We start from the raw sequence: 22,350 nt of genomic DNA, 5'->3' as shown, positions 1-22,350 counted from the left end.
TTAGGAAAGATAAAGGTCCCAAGAGACAATTCTAATGCTGCGGTTGATAATGGAAATAAGACTAATGAAGAATCAAGTCACGTTCATAGGATTTGTCGACGTGGAGAAAGCGTTTGACAATGTAAAATGATGTAAGATGTTCGAAATTCTGAGAAAAATAGTGATAAGCTACAGGGAGAGACGGGTAATATACAATATGTACAAGAGGCAAAAGGGAATAATAAGAGCGGACAACCAAGAACGAAGTGCTCGGATTAAAAAGGGTGCTAAACTTTTGAAGATGGCAATTAAGTTGAATAGCTTTTATTTCCGATAGTAATATTGTCTTTGTTAATTCGTAAGGGTTTTCTAAGGGCTGTGTTCTACATTAGTGTTCTCCGGTAGGTCTATATGAGTGTTTTAATTTTTCCACAACTTTGTAAGCCCCCATTTACTCCTCTCCCCTTATCTCCAACACCCCCTCCTCCTCCAACCCCACAAAATACTGAATCAATTTAAATTCACCCCTACTGTTCAATCTGTACATCGAAGAAGCAATTATGGAAAAAAAGAAAGGTTCAGGAATTAAAATTCACGGTGAAAGGATACTAATGATTCGATTCTCTGATGAAATTGCTGTTCCGAGTGAAGGTGAAAGCCGGCCGGAGTAGCCGAGCGGTTCAAGGCGCTACAGTCTGGAACCGCGCGACCGCTACGGTCGCAGGTTGGAATCCTGCCTCTGGCGTGGATATGTGTGATGTCCTTAGGTTAGTTAGGTTTAAGTAGTTCAAAGTTCTAGGGGACTGATGACCTTAGAAGTTATGTCTCATAGTGCTCAGAGCCATTTGAACCATAATCGCTCATTTCTTTAACCACACAGGATGCACGTTTTTCCCCATGGTGAATGGTATTGTCCCATATAGTAATTTGTTTTAGTGTTTTTCGAATCATGTGTGTGCCATCTTACAAGCTGTTTGTTTTATCACTGATAAGGTAAGGAGTGAGGAGGTTCTGCGCAGAATTGGAGAGGAAAGGAATATGTGGAACACACTGACATGGAGAAGGGGCAGGATGAGAGGACATCTGTTAAGACATCAGGGAATGACTTCCACGGTACTAGAGGGAGCGGTAGAGGGCAAAAACTGTAGAGGAAGACAGAGAATGGAATATATCCAGCAAATAATTGAGGATACAGGTTGCAAGTGTTACTGTAGATGAATTGCATCTAAAATCGTACGAATAAAAAAAGTTGCAATAGTCTGAGAATAACACCTAGCGAAAATCTCGTGAAGAACAAGCAACGAGCGTGAACCTCTGACATGTTGATTAGAAAAATAATTCTTCAGACAGACAAATAAAAGGCAAGTCATAAGCCAAGATGACAACCTAGTGAAATTTGCTGAAGAACCAACTAGGAATATAGACCTCAACTTATCGCATTCAGAAGTCAATAATTCGAACAGGTGACAAATATTAAAGGAGCCATTACAAAGAACTTCTATTTAATACAATGAAACCGGTCATATCCTTGACGTACTTTGTATTACGTATGAATGACAAACGGTTAACTGAGAGGCGGAGCGAGATGTGTGTGGACAGTGATACATAAAAGTATTACACAGTTGTAAAGCAATGGGAAGTCGTAGTGGATGGTGCTGGAAGGAGGGAGTGAAGAGTAAATAGGGGTTTGCAAAGTAATAGTTAAACACGAATACAATCACATAAATCTACAACAGAATAGAAATAAAGAACATAGTCCTTAAAAATTGTTACAAATTACAAGAGAGTTTTAAATTTTTTTAAAAAAGACGTTGTTACTATAGGCAATATTTGAAACAGAAATTTGATAGCAAAAATAAAAAACATTGATGAAAATATTTAAAATTATTCAGTGTTGTTGGGTGTTGGAGATGTGGGAGGGGTAAATGGAGTTTTACAAAGTTTTAGTAAAATTAAACGAGAGAACAGAAATACAGAACATAGCCCTTAAAAACTGTCAGAATTTTTAAAAAGTTCAAAAATGTAACAGATTAGGGGAGATATAAGTGATGGAAAGGTGTTACAAATTTAAAAATAACATATATATACCGGGTGATCAAAAAGTCGGTATAAATTTGAGAACTTAATAAACCACGGAATAATGTAGATAGAGAGGTAAAAATTGACACACATGCTTGGAATGACATGGGGTTTTATTAGAACAAAAAAGAAGTATTGCTAGACGCGTGAAAGATCTCTAGCGCGCGTCGTTTGGTGATGATCGTGTGCTCAGCTGCCACTTTCGTCATGCTTGGCCTCCCAGGTCCCCAGACCTCAGTTCGTGCGATTATTGGCTTTGGGGTTACCTGAAGTCGCAAGTGTATCGTGATCGACCGACATCTCTAGGGATGCTGAAAGACAGCATCCGACGCCAATATCTCACCATAACTCCGGACATGCTTTACAGTGCTGTTCACAACATTATTCCTCGACTACAGCTATTGTTGAGGAATGATGGACGACATACTGAGCATTTCCTGTAAAGAACATCATCTTTGCTTTGTTTTACTTTGTTATGCTAATTATTGCTATTCTGATCAGATGAAGCGCCATCTGTCGAACATTTTTTGAACGTTTGTACTTTTTTGGTTCTAATAAAACCCCATGTTACTCCAAGCATGTGTGTCAATTTGTACGTCTCTATCTACGATATTCCGTGATTTATTCAGTTTTCAAATTTGTAATGACTTTTTGATCACCCGGTATATATGTATTAGATAGCGGTTTACATGGATGGAATTTCTAACATATATGAGTAGGTATGCAGGATAACCAAGCATACAGGAATTATGTGTATAATAATTGATAGTATTATGTGACATAAATAATAAAACAATAAAAGATTAAAAATATCAATCGCATGATGTAGTCATATCAAGAAGATTACTGAGTAAAAATAAAGTACTGGTATCCAAAGGGACTATATATCATGGGGAAGTGGCTCTCATACTCCTAATTGAGATGACAGCATTCACAACATTAGCTTAAGGAGGCCTTGCTAAACTTTTGAAGATGTAAATTAAGTTACTTAAATAGCTTTTATTTCCGATAGTAATATTGTCTTTGTTAAATTTTTAAAATATTTTTGTAATTTGTAAGAGTTTTTTAAGGGCTGTGTTCTATATTAGTGTTCTCTGGTAGGTCTATATGATTGTTTCAATTTTTCCACAATTTTATAAACCCCCATTTACTCCTCTTCCCTTATCTCCAACACCCCCCCCCCCACCCTCCAACCCCACAAAATACTGAATCAATTTAAATATTGTCATCAAATACCCAGGGCGGACCAAAAACTAACGAAATGTAGCGTCTGAACTCCTAGAGGAGCGGCTACAAACAGCGTCTGTTCTCCATGTTAGGAGCGGCTGAACACACACTCTGGAACTTACAATCCCAGTTTTAACCTCGGAATGGCCCAAAAAGCAATCTCCCCCCTGAATTTCAAACAACTATGCATGATGTCAATTTCTCTAGATAGAACTACTCCAGGAGGTAACCAATCCTCCGCCGCTAACAGCAGCGCAATCAGGCCTAAGGATTCTGGAGAGCCTGATGCACCATGTCGTTCAAGAAATTCAAAATCCTTTAAACTGAAGAAAAACAACGTACATTTCTTTGGAACCCTAAATATTAACTCGCTCTTGAAGCCGGGAAAACTGAAGCAGCTCACCAAAGTCTTGAAGGTATATAAAATCCAAATATGTGCGCTGCAGGAAACCAGATTTACAGATGAAGATTTAATGGATTATGAAGGATACAGGATATTTAAGGGAAAGAAAGGCTGGAACCCATGTGGAAGAGGCCTTCCCCACCTTGGAACAGGCTTCATCGTGAAATCTAACTGGGTAAACTCAATAACCGACTTCCAGTCACCTAATGAACGCTTGTCTTTTCTCACATTCCGCGCCCTAAATAAAACCTATACACTTATTAATTGCCACGCACCCATCAACAATGACAATAAGAAAAAGCCTCAGAAAGTAGATACATATTGGGAATCTCTAGACCACGAACTTTCTAAAATCCCAACATCAAATGTGAAAATACTGTTTGGGGACTTCAATGCACAAATAGGCCAAGAAAAAAAATACAAAAAAACAGTAGGAAACTACCCGGCTCACAAAAGGACAAACAGAAATGGAGAAAGATTAATAGAACTATGCAAGGGTCATAACTTAAAATTAATGTCTACAAATTTCAAAAAACCTCCTAAGAAACAGAAAACATGGAAATCACCAAACACAAGTATTGGAGAGTTCCAGATAGATCACATAGCCATCACACACTATAATCAAAAAGAAATAATGAATGTGAGAGTTCGGAAAGGGGCAAACATTGTAACTGACCACTACTTATCGACAATCAAATTAAATTTCATACCACAAAGAAAGAAACAAGTACAAAACAGGAAAACTCAAAAGATAGACGCAAACATCTTGAAAGAGAAAAGAGAAGAGTTCTGCCAAAACATAGTTATATGTTCGGATAAATGGGAAGATACAAAAGAAGGAATGATAAGATCTGCTCAAGAAGTCGCAAAAATGAAAAAGAGAAAGAAACACGAATGGTGGGAGGAGATATGTGAGGAAGCAATAGAACAAAGGATGAAGGCATGGAAGAAATGGCACTCAACCAAAAGTGATAAGGACTACCTGGAGTTCAAACAGCAAAGATCTTCTACAGCAAAACTCATTAGATCAGTAAAAAACTATTTGAAAAGAACCAACTTATACAAATGGATAAAGATTTTAAGAGAAACAATAACAGATCCTTTTACAGCACATTCAGACAGAAACTACAAAAATATGTAGCACCAAATCTGTGTTTTAAAGATACCAGTGGAAAACTGGCAATGAATAATGAAGAAAATTGTGAAATATTAGCAAAATATTTTGAACAACTCCTCAACTGTCAGGAACCTATTGAAAAGTTACCAGCCAACACCCCAAACACAGTAAACAATAATTCTGAACCCCCATGCCTCATAGAAATCAGAGAAATCATTAAAAACCTTAAGAACAATAAAGCACCAGGGGAAGACATGATAATTGCAGAAATGTGGAAAAGTGTGGATAATACAACTCAAGAAAAACTACTGGGAATAATCAATGAGATTTGGAGAACGGAACGTATACCGGAGGAATGGAAAACTGCATTAATCCACCCCATCTTCAAGAAAGGGGATAAAACCGATGCAAATAACTACAGAGGGATATCTTTACTTCCGGTAACGTATAAAATTCTATCTAAGGCCCTACAAAACAGATTGGAGAAACAACTTGATCAAGAAATTGGTGAATACCAAGCAGGCTTTAGGAAGGGAAGATCTTGTGTGGAGCAAATTTTAAACTTGAAGTTAATTATTAAATATAGACGATTAAGAGGAAAAGACATCTTTATCACGTTTGTTGACTTCAAGAAGGCGTACGACTCCGTTGACAGAACAACCTTGGTTAACATCCTTAGGGAGTTTGGAGCAGACAAGAAAACAGTCGCAATCGTCAAAGAAACACTTACGGATACCTATGCAAAAGTAAAGTTCCGGGGTGAGGTATCCAGACCATTCAAAATCAGAACAGGATTAAGACAAGGAGATGGGTTGTCACCTACCCTATTCAACTGTGTGTTAGAAAAAGTTATTAGAGAGTGGAGGAAGAAAACGACTGAAGAAGGAATACAAAAAATCAGATTAGGAAGAATAAAGGATGGATTAGAAGTAGATTGCCTCGCTTTTGCGGATGACTTAGCGATTCTGGCAGGAAGTTTGGAAGAAGCAGTCAAACAGATCAATATTCTGAATGAAACAGCAGAAAAAGCAGGACTGAAAATCTCCTTTGAAAAGACAGAGTACCTAACCAATGTAAAAGAGGCACCGAACAATATGATTACAAAGTATGGCCAGATAAAGAAGGTTTCTAATTTCAAATATTTAGGGGAAATCATCCAGCCCAATGCTTCAGATAAAGAAGGAAATAAAACAAGAACAAGAAAAATGGAAATGGCATTCCAACTAACAAAGAATGTTTACAACAAGAAGTCAGTATGAATTAACGCAAAAATAAGGCACTACAACACTGTGATTAAGCCAGAGTGTCTGTATGCATCTGAATGTTTAGCAATGAACACTAACAAGGAAATGGAAGCTATAGCAAAAAAGGAGCGAAAAATCATTAGAAGAGTACTTGGGCCGAGGTTTGGGAATGGGACTTGGAAGCTTAGAAGTAATAGAGAAGTGTATGACAAAATTGAGAAAGTGGGAGATACTATGAGGAAGAGAAGAGTAAGCTTTTACGCCCATTTGAAAAGAATGAATGATGAAAGGCTGACAAAGAAAATATTCATGTTTTTTGACAAGAACCCCAGAACCCAAATTACCTGGTTCAAAGAAGTCAAAGCAGACTTAGAGGAGATGGGTATAGGAGAAGATGATATAACCAACAGAGACTTAATGAGAGACAAAATTCAACATTTTGAAGGATTTGAAGTGAAGAAGAGAAGAACTGGAGGTACAGGTTGGACAGAAGGCCGAAGGGAGCAGCACAGAGAGAGGATGAAGACATATTGGCAGAAGAGAAAAGAGGAGGAGCGCAATAGGAGAAATGTACATTGAAAAATAGTTGTTTAACGCGGTCCCTAGACGGCCAAAATCGGAATAAAAAAATAAAAAAAAATTGTCATCAATTTAATTTTATTTTCACTATCAATTTCCAGTTCCAAATACTGCCTATAATAATACTGTGTTTGCAAAAAATTATGAAACACTCTTGTAATTTGTAACAGCTTTTTATAGGTCTGTGTTCTTTATTTTTGTTCTCTTGTAATTTCCTGTCTGAAAGAAGAGACACCACAAATATATAACTAACAGAGGATGACCAATGACCTCTTCATGCGGATGCACACCAGACTCGAACTCGTATGGGAATCGGCAAAATGCCGTGAGTAATGAGAATAACTTGCAACAGTCACTACATTTGTTATGTGTGGATAAGTTGAAAATTTGGGTCTGATAGGAGGCTTGATAGGGTAGCCCGTGAATTTGCAATGACCACTGCGTCCAGATGGCGACATGGTCAGAGTTACAGCGTAAAGTCAAGCATCGGCGCGCCAGTCGTGAACGAGAGAGCGGAGAGGGATGTGAAGAAGACGTCAGCCAACTGCACGCTGACCGTCCCCTCTCCAGGACGACAACGCGATAGCAGCGGCCTCTATGCGAAGAGGACATAAGCGCAGCGCCCGACTGATCGCGGCCCAGTACTGTAGAAGCTTCAAGATTAGCGACCTGAATAGAAGAGTCAGCTGTATTACTTCACTTGTATTAGGAATTGTTATACTGGAGAACATTTTCATTTGTATGTCGCCCTTTCGCCAAATGTTGAATCCTGCCTTGACGTATTATGTGGGGTCTTGGAAGCCTGCCTTCTCGGATCGCTAGACAACATTCAAACAAATCGTATTATTACTAAATGAACAATGTCAACACTTAAATTTGAGAATCTTACAGATGTGTCGCAAGCAAAGAGCGATATCCAAATAAACAATGTTCTCCAGTATAACAATTCCTAATACAAGTGAAGCAATACAGCTGACTCTTCCATTCAGGTCGCTAGTCTTGAACCTTCTGTAGAACTGGGCCGCGACCAGTCGGGCACGGCGCTTATGTTCTCTTCGCATAGAGGCTGCTGCTATCGCGATGTGCTCCTGGAGAGCGGTCGGTCAGCGTGCAATTCGCCGATGTCTTCTTCTCAGAGCTCTCTCTGCTCTCTCGTTCCCTGCTGGCGTGCCGGCGCTTGACTTCAATGCATTTTCATGCAGTTCATCTACCTGCTCTATACTTAATCTGTCTTTTTCGAAGTGCCTCAAAAATGTGCATTTTCCCTACTATTTTTGTAATCCACTTCAATTTATGCAATCACGTTAATTTATATTCCACATGTGGTTACGTTTACTCAGAGGTTGAATACTTTTTGGGTTTTCATATTTAGTAACTGTTACACACCTGGATATCTGCAATTTTACATTTCATATTGTTCTAATCATTGTGAAATATTAATTACAATTGCAACTGAACATAGTTAGACATTGTGATTCGATAATAACATTCTTGTTCAATGGCTACATCCTTGGGTTTGGTACGATATTCTTCTTTGACATGTCTTGCTTTCAGCTTATACATTGGTTGCTATCATTTTTCCACTCAGTCCTCATGTTAATTTTGTATTTGGTCTCATTTGTTATAATAGATTTATTTAATATCTTTTGATCTTAGTCATAGTCCACGTATTTCTCGTTATCTTTATATGAAGACATGTATGACATGTGACACGTTTGTAACATTTTTCTTAAGTATTTGGTAATTACTACTTCATCTGTGGATTTTATGTTATTTTCATTATCACATTTGGCCTATTTTTGTGTGTTATGTTGGTGCCACGAACATGGTTTAAAACCGAAATTGGATGTAAATAAGTAGTATTATAGAGATCACACAGTCATGGATTTTTTTGAAGTTTGTACATGCTGTTGATTTTCGCTTAAGCAAGATTTTTTATATCAGGAACGCGAACAGTAAGTTACCACTATGATTTAGTTCAGTATAAGGTGAAATAGCGATATATTTCAGGAAGTCATAATGGTATTAATATGAGAGTGGTAAATACGATGCAATCCTTACAGTTAGCTCTTGCAGAAATGGACTCAGGTGAAGATGCATTAAATACGTTGAAGACTCCATATAACATAAGGAAAGCCGATTCGAACCATCTGAGGAATATTTCTCACTGTCCGGACTCGGTGGAAGCAGATGATCACGTGGACACAAAAGCTCAAGAACTCGTCTTGCATCACAAGAGGCCATGAAAGATGCAATCCACTCACAAGACAAACAGGATGGTGTTCATAAATACCATGAAAGGTGGGTTCCCGAAAACATTAAACAGAAGTCACACAGGCCAGAAGGTTCTACCAAAAACGCCACTGTGCGAAGAAAGAGCTCGCAGATTGGACTGATATAGGGATCTTAAACAGTAATTCAAAGACTGTTTACAGCATGAAAGAATGCAGAGCTGAAACCTATTCCTGGCACAATATCTACATACTGACTCATGAGGTGCACCTTGTAGAATCGTCTGGCAAATGATAAGATCTCCGACAATGTTATAAACTCTAAAACGAGCAGACGGCAGCTTGAGAGAAAACTGCCGGTAATCTGCACAGTTACTGATAGGCATTCCCTTTCCAGACGACATTGCAGAGGACGAAAGGATAAACTTGATGAATGCAGAGAACTGCAGAACAAAAGTAGTGAAGCGTACAGTGCTGACACACACAGTGGTTGCGGTTACTACAAGCCACACCACAAGTTGGGAAACGGGGCCAAATTTCTAGTAGTTTACTGTCGAGTTGAGATTTTCACACACAAATGTTTTATTCATATCTTACAGAAACTAGCAGTTCGGCAATAAACAATCTTTCAAAATACGCCGCTAACGGCATTCAAGTAATTTATATCAATACAACAGTTTAAAAAATTTAAAGAACATTAGTAAACACGCTGCTAAAGTAAATACAGAACTTCGTTAATAAAATACGGTGAGGTAGTGAAGCTACCAATACCGCCATTAAAAACAAAATCAAAGGTCTCAGCAAACACACGATTAATGGCAATAAAGGAATGGAGGAATTTAAAAAAGTTTTTAAACAAAAGTGTCCTGGAATATCATTAGAACATAACAGATATGACAGACGTGTAAGGCGGCCACAAATCACCCACTCAGGGATGCTCAGGCTAGGCAGAATACTGACCAACTTAAATACGCCCGTAAACACGATTGCCACTCTCAGGCTGGTCACTGCACCGACTTTTAGCCAGCGAAAACTTGTAATAAGATGGCTTAACTTGCTGACAGAATTAGAGCTAACCTCGTGCAAGGAAACATTACACCACACAGTCCTGAATGAGCGACCACTTGGTCAACCAACACGAAGCGTGAATTGACTCATAACACACGACAGAATAGGGAGACAATTAAAACTGCCAAAACTACAGCTCCCATCAGGCAGTATCGACAGGAGGAGGAAAGATAAGATCACTGTCTTCAATTACACCGGTGCCGGGGACAGGAAACCCGATCGCCGGAGGCCACAAGGCAGAAGAGACACTGGTTACGCAAACTTATTACTTAATGATTAAGCCTTCCTCGAACTTAACTTGCAATTATGCTCGAACCGGCAGTACACGAGCCCCGATGGCAAGGATCCACACATCCGACCGCGCATGCGTCGCCAGTGTACCCGACACGCCACGGTCACGCGACAACACGCTCTGTCACCGGAGTTCACGTCTTCTCTACAACGTTGACGGGTAGTGACCGCTCCTTCATGTAGGTGTCTCCTTTTTAAACTCCAGTGTTGAAACGGATGACTTAAAGAAGCTTGTTAACGTCCCACCAAAGTCAAGTGAACAGTAACTACTCGTGGGGCGATTCTGTATATAACCAACCCGCGGGGAGCTCTTCCGTCAAATCCACCCGCTCGTTACACACAACCGACATACATCACGTGGTGACTCGGTACAACCGACCACGCCTGCTTTGCGCTGGAGAGACACACTGCCCTCCCGTGTCCACCACACTCTCTGCGCGCAATCCCCTACTTCCGCGCCACCACACGAAGTTACCACCGGTCAAAGTTCTCACTTCCTCCATAGCAGTTTCCCGGAAGCAAACGCAGATATCGATAGCAGAGGGAAAAGACAACCAAGCAGCCACTTAATGACAGACAACATATCAAAAAAACACGTCAGGGGAAGAAAAGGAAAACCAATGCAATCTAAATACAAGGTGTAGCACGAGTCGATACACGGCTCAAGTGCAGAGAGAATAATTTTTCCATTTTCAGAAGAGGGTGTAGGATCTTTGACCTGAAACTGAAAAAGAGTAAATCACTTGATGACGGTATCCTTGTGTCGTGCCCTAACACAAGACAGAGGAAAGACAGGGGCTTTGAGATCAGTCTGCGATTCCCTAGTGGTGAGGAGCAAATGCAGAAAGACAAATTCCCAGTGAAGGCTGTTTGATGACTTGGATCAGCGCCAAATACTGTCGCAGGGCACCTGCGAGATGCGCAGACTCTGGCACTCGACAGGATGCTCGCAGCGGGACACTCGGCACTTCAGGGGTCTCACTGACACTGTATATCAGCGATCAGACGAACTACTACACTGAAGGCTAATTCTAAACAGAAAAATCAAAGGAGACAATTGGTTGCAAAACAGAGGTTAGTTTCTCAATCGACGGGAGTGGCGCTAACAGAAGTAGCGAACACTAACAGCAATGTAAGTATAAACTTGAGAGCAGCACTAAAAATGAGAAAAACAGATATGTCGGAGCATACTGTGGCTGGCCACCAGCGACATGGAGCCGGCGCCTCAGTAATCTGAGAACTCCTCTGAATACAAAAACTTGGGTTTTTAAAGAATCGTGGCGGCGCACTATTTATCCCTTCCTACAGTTGTCCAGCCAGTTCACCAGCACTTAACAAGCTTCAGCCAATCTGACGAGTCGCAGCGCACATCCAGGGCGCCTCTGGCTAACCACGTTTAGATTTCCCCCATTCTGCTACTCGGTAGGTAGGGATGCCTGTAGACTTTACATTAACGAACTTCAAGCTTGGTAGCAACAACGTTCAGCTGAAAGCTACACGCTACTGCCACTCCTATTACGGCCAGCAACAACAGCGTTCTACGTCACTTGGCCCTATCCCGTATCCTCTTGCGTGTGGAGACAGCTATTGTAGCACTCTAACATCTCTAACCCACTGACGTTGCAGCTCTGAGGAGCAGGTATCAAGCTTTCTGCCTCTGTTAAGACGTCCGTTTTTGTTGCCATCTTCTGCTGTGACGCCTTACAACGGCTAGATCGTGGGTGGAGTTACCAGTTAATTCTCTGAAGTGAAACTTGTCCCCTGGGACAGCTGCCCAGAGCGTCTGCTATTTTCAGGACTCTAGTTTTGCTATTTAACTCTGGTAACCTAAACGGTACTACTTTTGTCCTCTCTCTGCTCTGTGGCTCTGATTTCCTATCTTGGAGTGCCCTCGATGGCTCCCAAGAGTAACAATGTACAAGTCATTTCATCTTCAATATATGAAAATTCTATAGCCCCCTCCTTCCGAATAAGTTTATATTTGTGCCAGCGCTGTAACGCATGTTTATTACGAGATTTTGGAAACAAGCAAATGTGATTATATTGGAAAGGGGCTCTAATGTTCTAGAGACCAATTTTCCTTGAGAAGCTGCTATGCGCTAGACTACAGGAGGAAAAATTTCTTCATGGAGTGATCTCCCAACAACATGGTTTCAGTAGTGGAAAGTCATCAGAAGACGGTGTAAATGAGGCGTTAAAGGTAGCAAAAAAGGCTCCGCATAGATATATTTTCGCCAGGACATTCGGTCACTTATAACGGCTAGCACTTTTTCTTCGCCCGAGAGACTGGGACTGCCCATGAGAATAACACTACTGTATTAACAGGTACTGCCAAAACAGATAAGCATCTTTGTCGTGCCCAGGATGGATCCTTACGAAAAATATTTCAAGATGCTGCCCGAAGGGATCTGTAAGTGGCCCTGTGTGTTGGGATATGGTACATGACCCGGTATTAGGAAGGCTGAATCACAACGGAACGGTCGTAGAAGTACAGGGAAATACCGACGACGTGATGACCCTTGTGAATGGAAGCTTCAGAAGTAACTTGAAAGAAGGATGTAATACATTCCTTCAAGAATTACATCACTGGTGCCAAGGAATTAACTTGTTTGTTACGCCTGAAAAGACCACGTACACTTTATTCAACGGAATTCTTTTTGCATATCCGGTCATAAAATTAAGCTACAGATCCATAGAGCGAAAGATATGTTGGCGTCTTTTTCGACGAGCGACAAAATTATAGTGCACATATTGAAGAAATTATCAATAGAGGCAAGAACATGATTAACAAAATCATTAGCCTAGCCAGTCATGATTATAAAATAACAATTCAAACAAAAAGCACGTATCTTAACAGCAATACAAATAGTTAACTTCTTCACTTGACGGAGCTTTCGGTACAATTCCAGTTACGTCGTTGCGGATAGCACTTGCAATGTGTCCACTCCATCTCCAGATACGGGAAAAGGAGGGCGATGAAAGGAGAACATGAAGTGCAAAATTTTATAGAAATATGGGCTACAAACCAGCAGAAAATACACAGTTAGGTCCTCCTCCGGCGGCAGAAAGAATGGGGTGATGCCCAAACAGGGGAGACAAAATTATGGTATTATCCCAGAGGTAAATTAGAGACTGGGAATGAAGCAGCCCAGTCCTTCAAGAGACGAGACACACTTCTTGACAGGTCATGGGCTTTACGCGACGTACTGACATCGAACTGGGCGAAGACAAATCTCCGAATGTGCCTGTTGTGAAGAAGACACGCCAGAACATTCAGTCTAACGATGTCCGTTGAATGCCGATGTTGCTGATATCGATCAGCAGTAACTAAATCAGCACAGAAGACTCGATGTCATGAAGATACAGAGTTGCGAGACAGAATGTCAGATCCCGTACAGTATCGCCGTTTAAAGAAAGGCTTGAGTAGTGCGTAAACTTATCAGTCTACTCCTGTTCATTGCACTACAGGAGCTTGTGACAAAAGATCGAGCAGCAACACAGCGGAGAGAGCTGAGGTCAACATTTGCGGCAGACGAACAGCCAGCAGCGCATGCACGTCGATCGTAACAATAGCAGAGTGGAATTGCAGCCGCGAACCCGAGGAAATAGAACCGGAGTGACATGTACCGGCATGTGATTACGCTCCTCACAGGCAACAACGGTGCTCCCTGATTACGGGATAGTTTTTTTCCACTTGTTTTTTCATTATTAAACAATCATATAAGCACATAAGCACAAAAACAAAATAATGAAGTACTGGAACTGTTTCAAAACGAATTGTTTCCTACAGTAGTCTGAAGAACACATTTCAATATACTTAGTGCCATTTTTAAGCTTACAAAACATAACAAAAATTTTAAACTGACAATAGCATTTTCAGTACAGACAGACATAGAACCAAAACGCAAACATATTAAAGAGAATTACAAAATATATATAATTGACTGTCTTAACTAGAAATGCAGTTCAATCGATTCACAACTTTCCAAACTCTTCACAGAAAGTCATTTGGAGCATACAAACGAATAACAAAGTCATGCACAGGCAACATAAATGAAAGAAAACGTCAAATGAAGTTAATAACGCCGTTGAGAAGTCGGGAGCAGTCCTGGGAACAGGTGTAACCCCTTATTCGTTGTGTATTTTGTCCGCTACATCGTCGTGCATGTGATTTGTGTCCTTAACGGCGTCGAGAATTACCCTACGCCTTGTTTTTCAAAAATTATGTCTAACATGTTAGCAAACGTATTCCTGAAATTTGGGTAACGTTTCATCTTCCAGCGTGCCGTTCTCATGTAAGCCTCGAAACTAATGAGATTATCTTCACTATTGTGGATGATGACATATGTCACGAACTGTGCTAACAGCCACATCACGGTGTTGTTCTTGGCAGCGGGAAAATGTTTCGCGTCCGGCCAGAGCAGGATGTCGGTGCAGTGGCTGGCTGGGCTGCTGCGGGTAATCAGGCCCAGCCTCTGCTGCACCCATTTCCAGTTAATGAGATGACTGCCACAAGTGAAGCGATGGCGTAAGGTGTCGACCAGACCACAGCGGACGCATTTATCACTGTCACATAAGCCGATTTTATGCAACCTTTCATTAGTGTGTATAACATCGTTTACCACTTTACACCATGTGGACGCCACTTCAGCAGTGTGGACAGTTAAACTTATGTTGTCCCAAACTGCCTTCCAATAAACACTCGGGTATTTAAGTTCAATGGGATTCCGGACTATTGGAGATGTCCATCTTTTTAACAACAGGTGTGTCGTCGGTAAATCCTGCGTGAGATAGTTTCCATCTATATAGCTTACTTCAAGAAAAAACTGCATGACATGTCGTAGTTTGTAATGCATTTCACCTACATCAACGGGTGGGTGCATATGGGTGGATTGTAAGATTCGGAAGAGCCAACTGGTTATGCTGAGAGGTTCCTTTGTCCAACAAGTGGGTGATTCGTTTAATATATAACGCAGTACACTTTCGGTTAATGTTAGGCATGTTGAGTCCGCCGGCCTGTCTGGAAGACGTCAGCGTGGTGTATTTCACTTTGAACAGATGTCCTTGCCAGATAAATCTATTAGAGGGTTTCATCACGTGTTTGGCCTGCATCTGGGGGACTGGAAATATTTGGGCCATATAGTACGCTTTACTGAATATATAACTGCAGAGGAGACGTATGCGTTGGAGAATGTCAACGGACCGCCAATTGTTTTCATAGATGGCACCTTGCATGTTTCCAATGTTTTTCATTCATTTTTAGTGGGCATTTGTCGATAATCATCCCCAGAGTGGTGTGGGCTTCGACACGCTTTTCCCAAGGTACAATATCGGCGTCGAGTCCTCGAATGTTGACAAAGGCGCATTTATCGGTGTTGATAGCACCGGAAGCACGACAGTACTCGTCTATCACGGTCTCGAGGGTTGATAACGTCTCCGTTGTTGCGCAGTAACACTCCGACGTCGTCGGCGTAAGCACGAACCACGAAGGACGTCCCGGCGATCGACAGGCCTGCAAGTTTGTCATTAATGGAGCATTAGAGTGGCTCGAGCGATAAAACAAATAACATCATGGAGAGAGGACTCCCCTGCGGCTCTTTGGACCTCGATGGGCTGAGTAAGCTGTCCATTTACGCTGACTTTGGTTTTAATGCCCGTGACGAAATGTTGCACGACGTTAATAACCCGTTGATCAAAACCACACCGCTGCAGTAGCTGTAGGAGGCACTCGTGGCGGACGCGATCAAATGCCTTGCAAAAGTCGATAAGCAGCAATGCGAGATTCACGTTAGTGACTGACGCTATGGCTATTACATCTCTATATTCCGAAAGGGGCGTCATAATAGTGCGACCAGGGAAGCATGATTGATGGTTGTGAATCACTTGTTTCATTAATGGAGACAACCTGCTGTTGTGTGCTCTGGCAAAGGTTTTGTAATCAGAATTGAGTAAAGTAATCGGTCGGAAGTTATCTAAGGTTTTTCGGTTTTTCCTTTAGGTATCAATACAATTCGACCTTCCTTCATTTCACTCCCTCGCATCACTTCATTGAGGACATCTGTAAAAGCGTGTCCGATAATGGGCCAGAAACGCACATAAAATTCCCGTGCCAGACCATCAGGGCCAGGGGATTTATTCGATGGAGAGCCAGAAATCAGTTCAAGGACTTCGTCTGGAGCAAAATCGTGTACGACCGCCGAGTTCTCCGCAGGCGTGACTACGGTGGGCAGAGCACGCACAATATCGCCGCCGTCATCACCATATGTATCGCATTGCGAGTACAGATCCGTGAATTGCCGGTAAACTGCAGTAAGAACGGGTCAAACGGAGTCCATCATCTGTGTCCAGCTCCCCGATAAAACCTCGCTTGCGATTGGCACGATGTTTTATGAGGTGATACAGCGATGCAAGTTCGTCCTCTTGAAGCGATTTTGCTTTAGATCTGATTTTCAGGCCTTCAGGCTGCGTTCGCTTTATGCCTATAAGCTTCGCCTTTATTTGTTTGATGGTCGTCAGGTGCGTGTTGGTTGGTGACGTAGTCGCATACAACTCTCGCAGCACTGTGTGGTAAAAATCAATCGTGCGTTCGACACCTTGCACCCGTTGCCAATTGTAGTTTTTTAAAGGCTAATCGCATTTTCCGTTTGACAGCAACATTCCACCAGGCTATCTTGCTCGAATATCTGCAGCATTGCCTGAGACAATCCGCCCATGTCGTGGAGATGACATCTTGTAGCGCGGCATCGGCGAGAATAGAAACATTTGGGCTCCACGGAATCCTATGCCATTTAGTATGCTGTTTGGCCAGATTTATCGTGACACAGAGGGCGCAGTGTTCGGAGTAACTATCCGGAATGACATCGGCGTCCAGAACATGTTGGCAAATGTTCTCAGAGATGTGCAAACGGTCTAGACGGCTACATGCGGTGGAGGTCAGGTACGTGTACTTTACCAGGGTAGGAAATTTTCGTTTCCACGCATCCTTCAGCTGCAGGTGACGCACCAGCTCATATAGTTCCCTACAGTAATTAAAGTTTGGCGATTGATCTTCCTTGTGGATCACACAGTTAAAATCACCACTAAGTATCAACTGGGTGGGGTAGCGGCGTAACAAGTAGAAGATGTTTTGTTTAAAGAAGTTAGCTCTTTCTGATTTTAGAGTCGTTCCAGATGGAGCATAGATATTGACGAGGGTGACGTCAAAAATTTGGCAAGCTATGCCTCTACCGGAATCGAACATTTCGATATTGCTCACTGGGATTCCGTCTCGTAATAGAATGGCCGTACCTGTACCCCCGACCACCGCGGTGTATACGATTGTTGCAAATCCTGATACATGAAAACTTAAGATAGACACTTCCTGTAACAGAACTATATCAGCTTCGGACTCATAGATAAACTGCCGTAGCATTGCTAATTTTAAATCTGTCCTAACTCTGTTAATGTTCAGGGTCAAAAACTTATAAGCTTGACTCATGATCGTCAGAGACTTGGGGGTGACCGTCGGACTTCGAACCTAAATCCGCAGGTTTCGTAGCAGTTTTTACTCTTTGACTTACTTCCAGCCACGGAGTCATTTGGTTTAACTTTATTTTGCCGTCGCACAGTCGTCCGAAGTGTCATAGAAGACGGCGGAGTCGGCGCGTCATGGCTGTAAGCAGTATGTGAAAGTCCTTGCTTCGGAACGGGTGATGGCAAGTCCGAAGACGCGGCTTCAGTAGGCTCACTGTGTTTGTTTGGAGCCGCACTGGCTGTTTCTATACAGCTTTCCGGTTCCTCGCGTTGTTTGGAAGCAGTTCCGAGGTGGCGGGTGTTTATGTTATGCTCTACACCGCGTGCATCATCCTCTGTGTTTACGGTTTGCAGTTGACTGCCGCCTCTTGTGTGTTGACCACCTGTGGCGAGTCGAGAAGCGCCATCGCCACGGATTGCTGTAAACACTCGACTGCACTCGTATTGACAGTTTCTGCGTCGGGAGTTTCAATGTGAATTTGGCGGGTCGTAACTGAGCCACCCGACATACGCGTGTGCTGTGTGGAGGACCGTGACTGCGCGTCATCGGTTTTATTTTTGTACGAGCTGGTCACCGGAGCCATCCCGTCACTAGTACGGCGTCGTTTGTTGCCGACAGACAATGCAACACCGGCGGCTAAGGGGTGACTGGCCACGAGTTTCTGAGGTAAGGGTGGGAAGGTACCGTTACCGAGATCGTTGTTCTCAGACACAGATGCCCTTGGTTGGGAGTCAATCACAGAAGGCGTCTGAGTTAGGACATCAGCCAATGTTATTCTCTGTCGTTGTTGCAGATTGTTTCGAAGTGCGACAACGCGCCGTGGGCAATCATCTCGTAAATGTCCATTCGTGTTACAGATAAAACAAGTGCCTACTTGTCCATCGTAAATGACATGAGCCTTATTACTTCAAACCATTATATAGGATGGGATATTGACTTTAACGGCCATGTCAACTGAGCGAACCCCACTATAACATTGGTGTTTGTGACGGCTCGACCATGTTTCGTTTCTAATCTGTCGGATGTCACCGTATGTGGCGAGGAAATCTCTAAGTAAACAATTCTCAACCTCAGGTGGCAAATGTAACACTCGCACTTGTTTATATTCGATGTCAGCGTTAGTAATTGAAACTGTACTCACCGACTGATCACGATGTCGGAACTCTTCTTTCCCACCAGTATTCACCAAAATTTTCTTCAGTTGTATCTGATCTAATAACTTCACAAAGAAACAGTATTCCGCCATGTCATAATATGCTGTGTGGACCTGGTCGGACGTAATGCCAATAATATCTACTATCCAGTGATGGATTTCTAGAGAACTTGGTTGCACATTCCTGGAAGATTTCCCAAATGCAAAACACAGGGTATTCTTACGGGGTACACTGGGAGCCATAACTGCACTATATGAGCGGCCGAGACCGCTGTGATTTAATTAAGAAGCGTGTGTACGACGGTAGTGAAGAAGCACTGATAATATCACAGGTCACAATCCAATAGCCGGCCGCGGTGGCCGAGTGGTTCTAGGCGCTTTAGTCCGGAACCGCGCGACTGCTACGATCGCAGGTTCGAATCCTACCTCGGGCATGGATGTTTGTTATGTCCTTAGGTTAGTTAGGTTTAAGTAGTTCTAAGTTCTAGGGGGCTGATGATCTCAGCAGTTAAGTCCCATAGCGCTCAGAGCCATTTGAACCATGTACGTAAAATTCGAGAGCTGGCTCTTTCCAACAGTACGTTATTCACGCATAAATCTGGAATAACATAACAGTTACGTTTTTTTTAAAAAAAATCAGATGATTCTTTGTGATACACCTTATATGTTGCGGGCCGCCGATTTGACACTCATGAGAGCTTATCCACGATCTGAGCTGTAGGAGGAGGGGAGCAAGTCTTATTAGTTCGAGGTGAATGAAATAGTTTTAGAATTTCAGAACAAATAGCTCTGGGTACTCTTGCTGCTGGTCAGAATCCATCACATGTTCTGCCTTTATTTAAAGTGGCACTGAACTGACATTGTCGATCAGTGCGGCAGTGCTGTTACGATAAGCAACTCAGGTGGTGTGGCGTTGCCGGCAGGGCTCTGTACTACGAGCAGGCGGGCGGCGCGCGCAGCCAGCGCGCGGTGGACGCGGCGGCGATGGACGTGGGCCGGCTGCTTGGGGTGCCCGCCTGGCGCCTGGGGCTGCTGGCGTCGGGCAAGGCCCTGGTCGCGGGCCCGCTGCGCATCACCACGGCGGAGGGCGACCACATCGACTGCGCGCGCGCCGCCGCAGGTAGGGTCCGGCAGTCGCGGCTCCGGCGCTGTGATTGTCTTCAGCTCCTGCTGCAGTCGGCAACAGGGGTAAACAAACGAGTACTTCGGCGGCCGCGGAGAGAGAAGAGAGTATGTAAATTGAAGGAGGAGGAAGGAAAGGAAAGGGATTATTGAAAACAGCTGCATCAGGCCGTCGTGCACGTCAGCGGCGACGAGTGAAAATGTTTACCGGACCAGGACTGGAACCTAGGATTTCCTGCTTAGTAGGCAGTCGCGTTAACCACTGCACTATCCGGACACAGTGTTTACCGCAAATGCGCGGGCTATCTCTGCAAGCCTCTCGGCCGACCCACACTCCCACCCAGCGCCACCTGTCCGCAGCCGCTGCCCACGCCCTTCATACTCGCTACTTAGAGAATCGCGCAGGAGCCCGGACGCAATTATGCATCCGCAGTGGTGAATTCATTGTCCTTCAAGGTGAATCAATTATATGTATGCGTGGTGTCTCTTCATTCAGTCAGAACCGAAAGAACAGACTACGCATTCAAATGAGAGAAGAGGTGCTGGAGGAAAAGCTGCGCCTCCTCGCGGGTCTAATGGTGTGTTTTTTGCTTCTTCGAAAACATAACTGACGTATGGTCATAGGGATCACCAATCTGTTCTGGTATCGTGTCATTCTTTTCACGCGTTTCATCTACTACATCTACATCTACATTCATGCTCCGCAAGCCACCTGACGGTGTGTGGCGGAGGGTACTTTGAGTACCTCTATCGGTTCTCCTTTCTATTCCAGTCTCGTATTCTTCGTGGAAAGAAAGATTGTCGGTATGCCTCTGTGTGGGCTCTAATCTCTCTGATTTTATCCTCATGGTCTCTTCGCGAGATATACGTAGGAGGGAGCAATATACTGCCTGACTCCTCGGTGAAGGTACGTTCTCGAAACTTCAACAAAAACCCGTACCGAGCTACTGAGCGTCTCTCCTGCAGAGTCTTCCACTGGAGTTTATCTATCACTTCCGTAACGCTTTCGCGATTACCAAATGATCCTGTAACGAAGCAACACATTTTCAGCGACGATTTTCCGTAAATGTGTGGGCGGGTATGCTCGATAATTACATTATTGGGCCCTATTTTTTACCTGCACGTTTGACGTAACTATTACCGAACGTTTCTAGAGGAAACATTGTTACCAACGTTGTTAGAAGACATTCCGTTAGGCATTTTTCGATAGTCGATTTCCAGGACGATGGATCGGGCGTTCGGGTCCACGTCGATGGCCAGCACGCAGCCCTGATTTAAATCCACTGGATTTTTACTTTTGGGGCCATATGAAGGAACTTGTTTATGCTGAGCCACTAAATAATTTGGACGAATTGACGCAGAAGATTTTAGATGCTGCCAATACCATAAAGGCCAATTTGCATGTGTGAACGAGTGCGACGAAACTGGGTTAGCCGTAATGAAGCATGTGTAGAAGCGAATGGTGGTCATTTCGAACATTTATTGTAGTATTGGTGTAAGAGGAAACGAAGTAATGGGTTTTCTTTTCGTTACGATGTTGTTTTATAGAAGGAAAATAATGTGAATTTAGTATTCGTTATGGCATTGCCGTAAAAAGGTGAAACAGTTGATTGTAATTAATGCACAACTATCTACTTGGTGGTTGATTGAATTTGTACTAATGGAAATACATTGTGTTATCGACTTGTTGAGAAACAGACTGGTTGTATTCAATTCACGTAAAGCGAATTACACATTCTTGACAAGCCAAAAACCGTTTACATTCCTTTTTTCGGTACCACCTAATTATCACACCACGTCGTTGTACACGTGTAATGATTTCAATCCTCTGGTCGGCTCGTTGCCTTTCTCTGGCCGCCCCGTCATTGTAGGCAATAAGCTCGGTACGTCGTGTACTGTCGGTTGACTACGTAAACAGAAATGCGTATACTATCTATCCTACGAACATTAGGTTTTAATAATACAAAAATAAAGTACATGATACAAGAAAATGTCATTAGACTTTTTTGTCAAGCACACTGAGATGTACCATCTGTATAATTTTGGCGCCTTATACCGTTTACACCCTGTATATATCCTTAAAGAAACACCGAACGAGGTGGCGCAATGGTTCGAACACTGGACTCGCATTCTGGAGGACGATGATTCAAACCCGCGTCCGGCCATCCTGATTTAGGTTTTCTGTGATTTCCCTAAATCACTTCGTCCAAATGCCGGGATGGTTGTTCGAGAGGGCACGGCCGAGTTCCTTCCCTAATCCGATGGGACTGATAACCTCGCTGTTTGGTCCCCTCCCCTCAACCAACCAACCAACCTTAAAACCTTAAAGAAACAACATGTGTTG

The 22,350-nt window shown here is 42.9% G+C and overlaps 1 protein-coding gene across 1 annotated transcript in view; it reads left to right on the top strand.

Moving 5' to 3' along the window:
* The window catches only part of LOC124616610 (meiotic recombination protein SPO11), a 194,007-nt gene that overhangs the window by 68,360 nt on the left and 103,297 nt on the right, over positions 1-22,350 (top strand). The window contains exon 3 of the mRNA XM_047144932.1: positions 19,808-20,004. Coding sequence (XP_047000888.1) covers positions 19,808-20,004 — 197 coding nt within the window. The remainder of the gene's footprint in view (positions 1-19,807; positions 20,005-22,350) is intronic.

The sequence above is a fragment of the Schistocerca americana genome, chromosome 5 (genome assembly GCF_021461395.2).
Source record: "Schistocerca americana isolate TAMUIC-IGC-003095 chromosome 5, iqSchAmer2.1, whole genome shotgun sequence".
Lineage (NCBI taxonomy): Eukaryota > Metazoa > Arthropoda > Insecta > Orthoptera > Acrididae > Schistocerca > Schistocerca americana.
The sequence above is the reverse complement of the archived record's forward strand: the minus strand, read 5'-3'. Positions and strand labels throughout refer to the sequence as shown.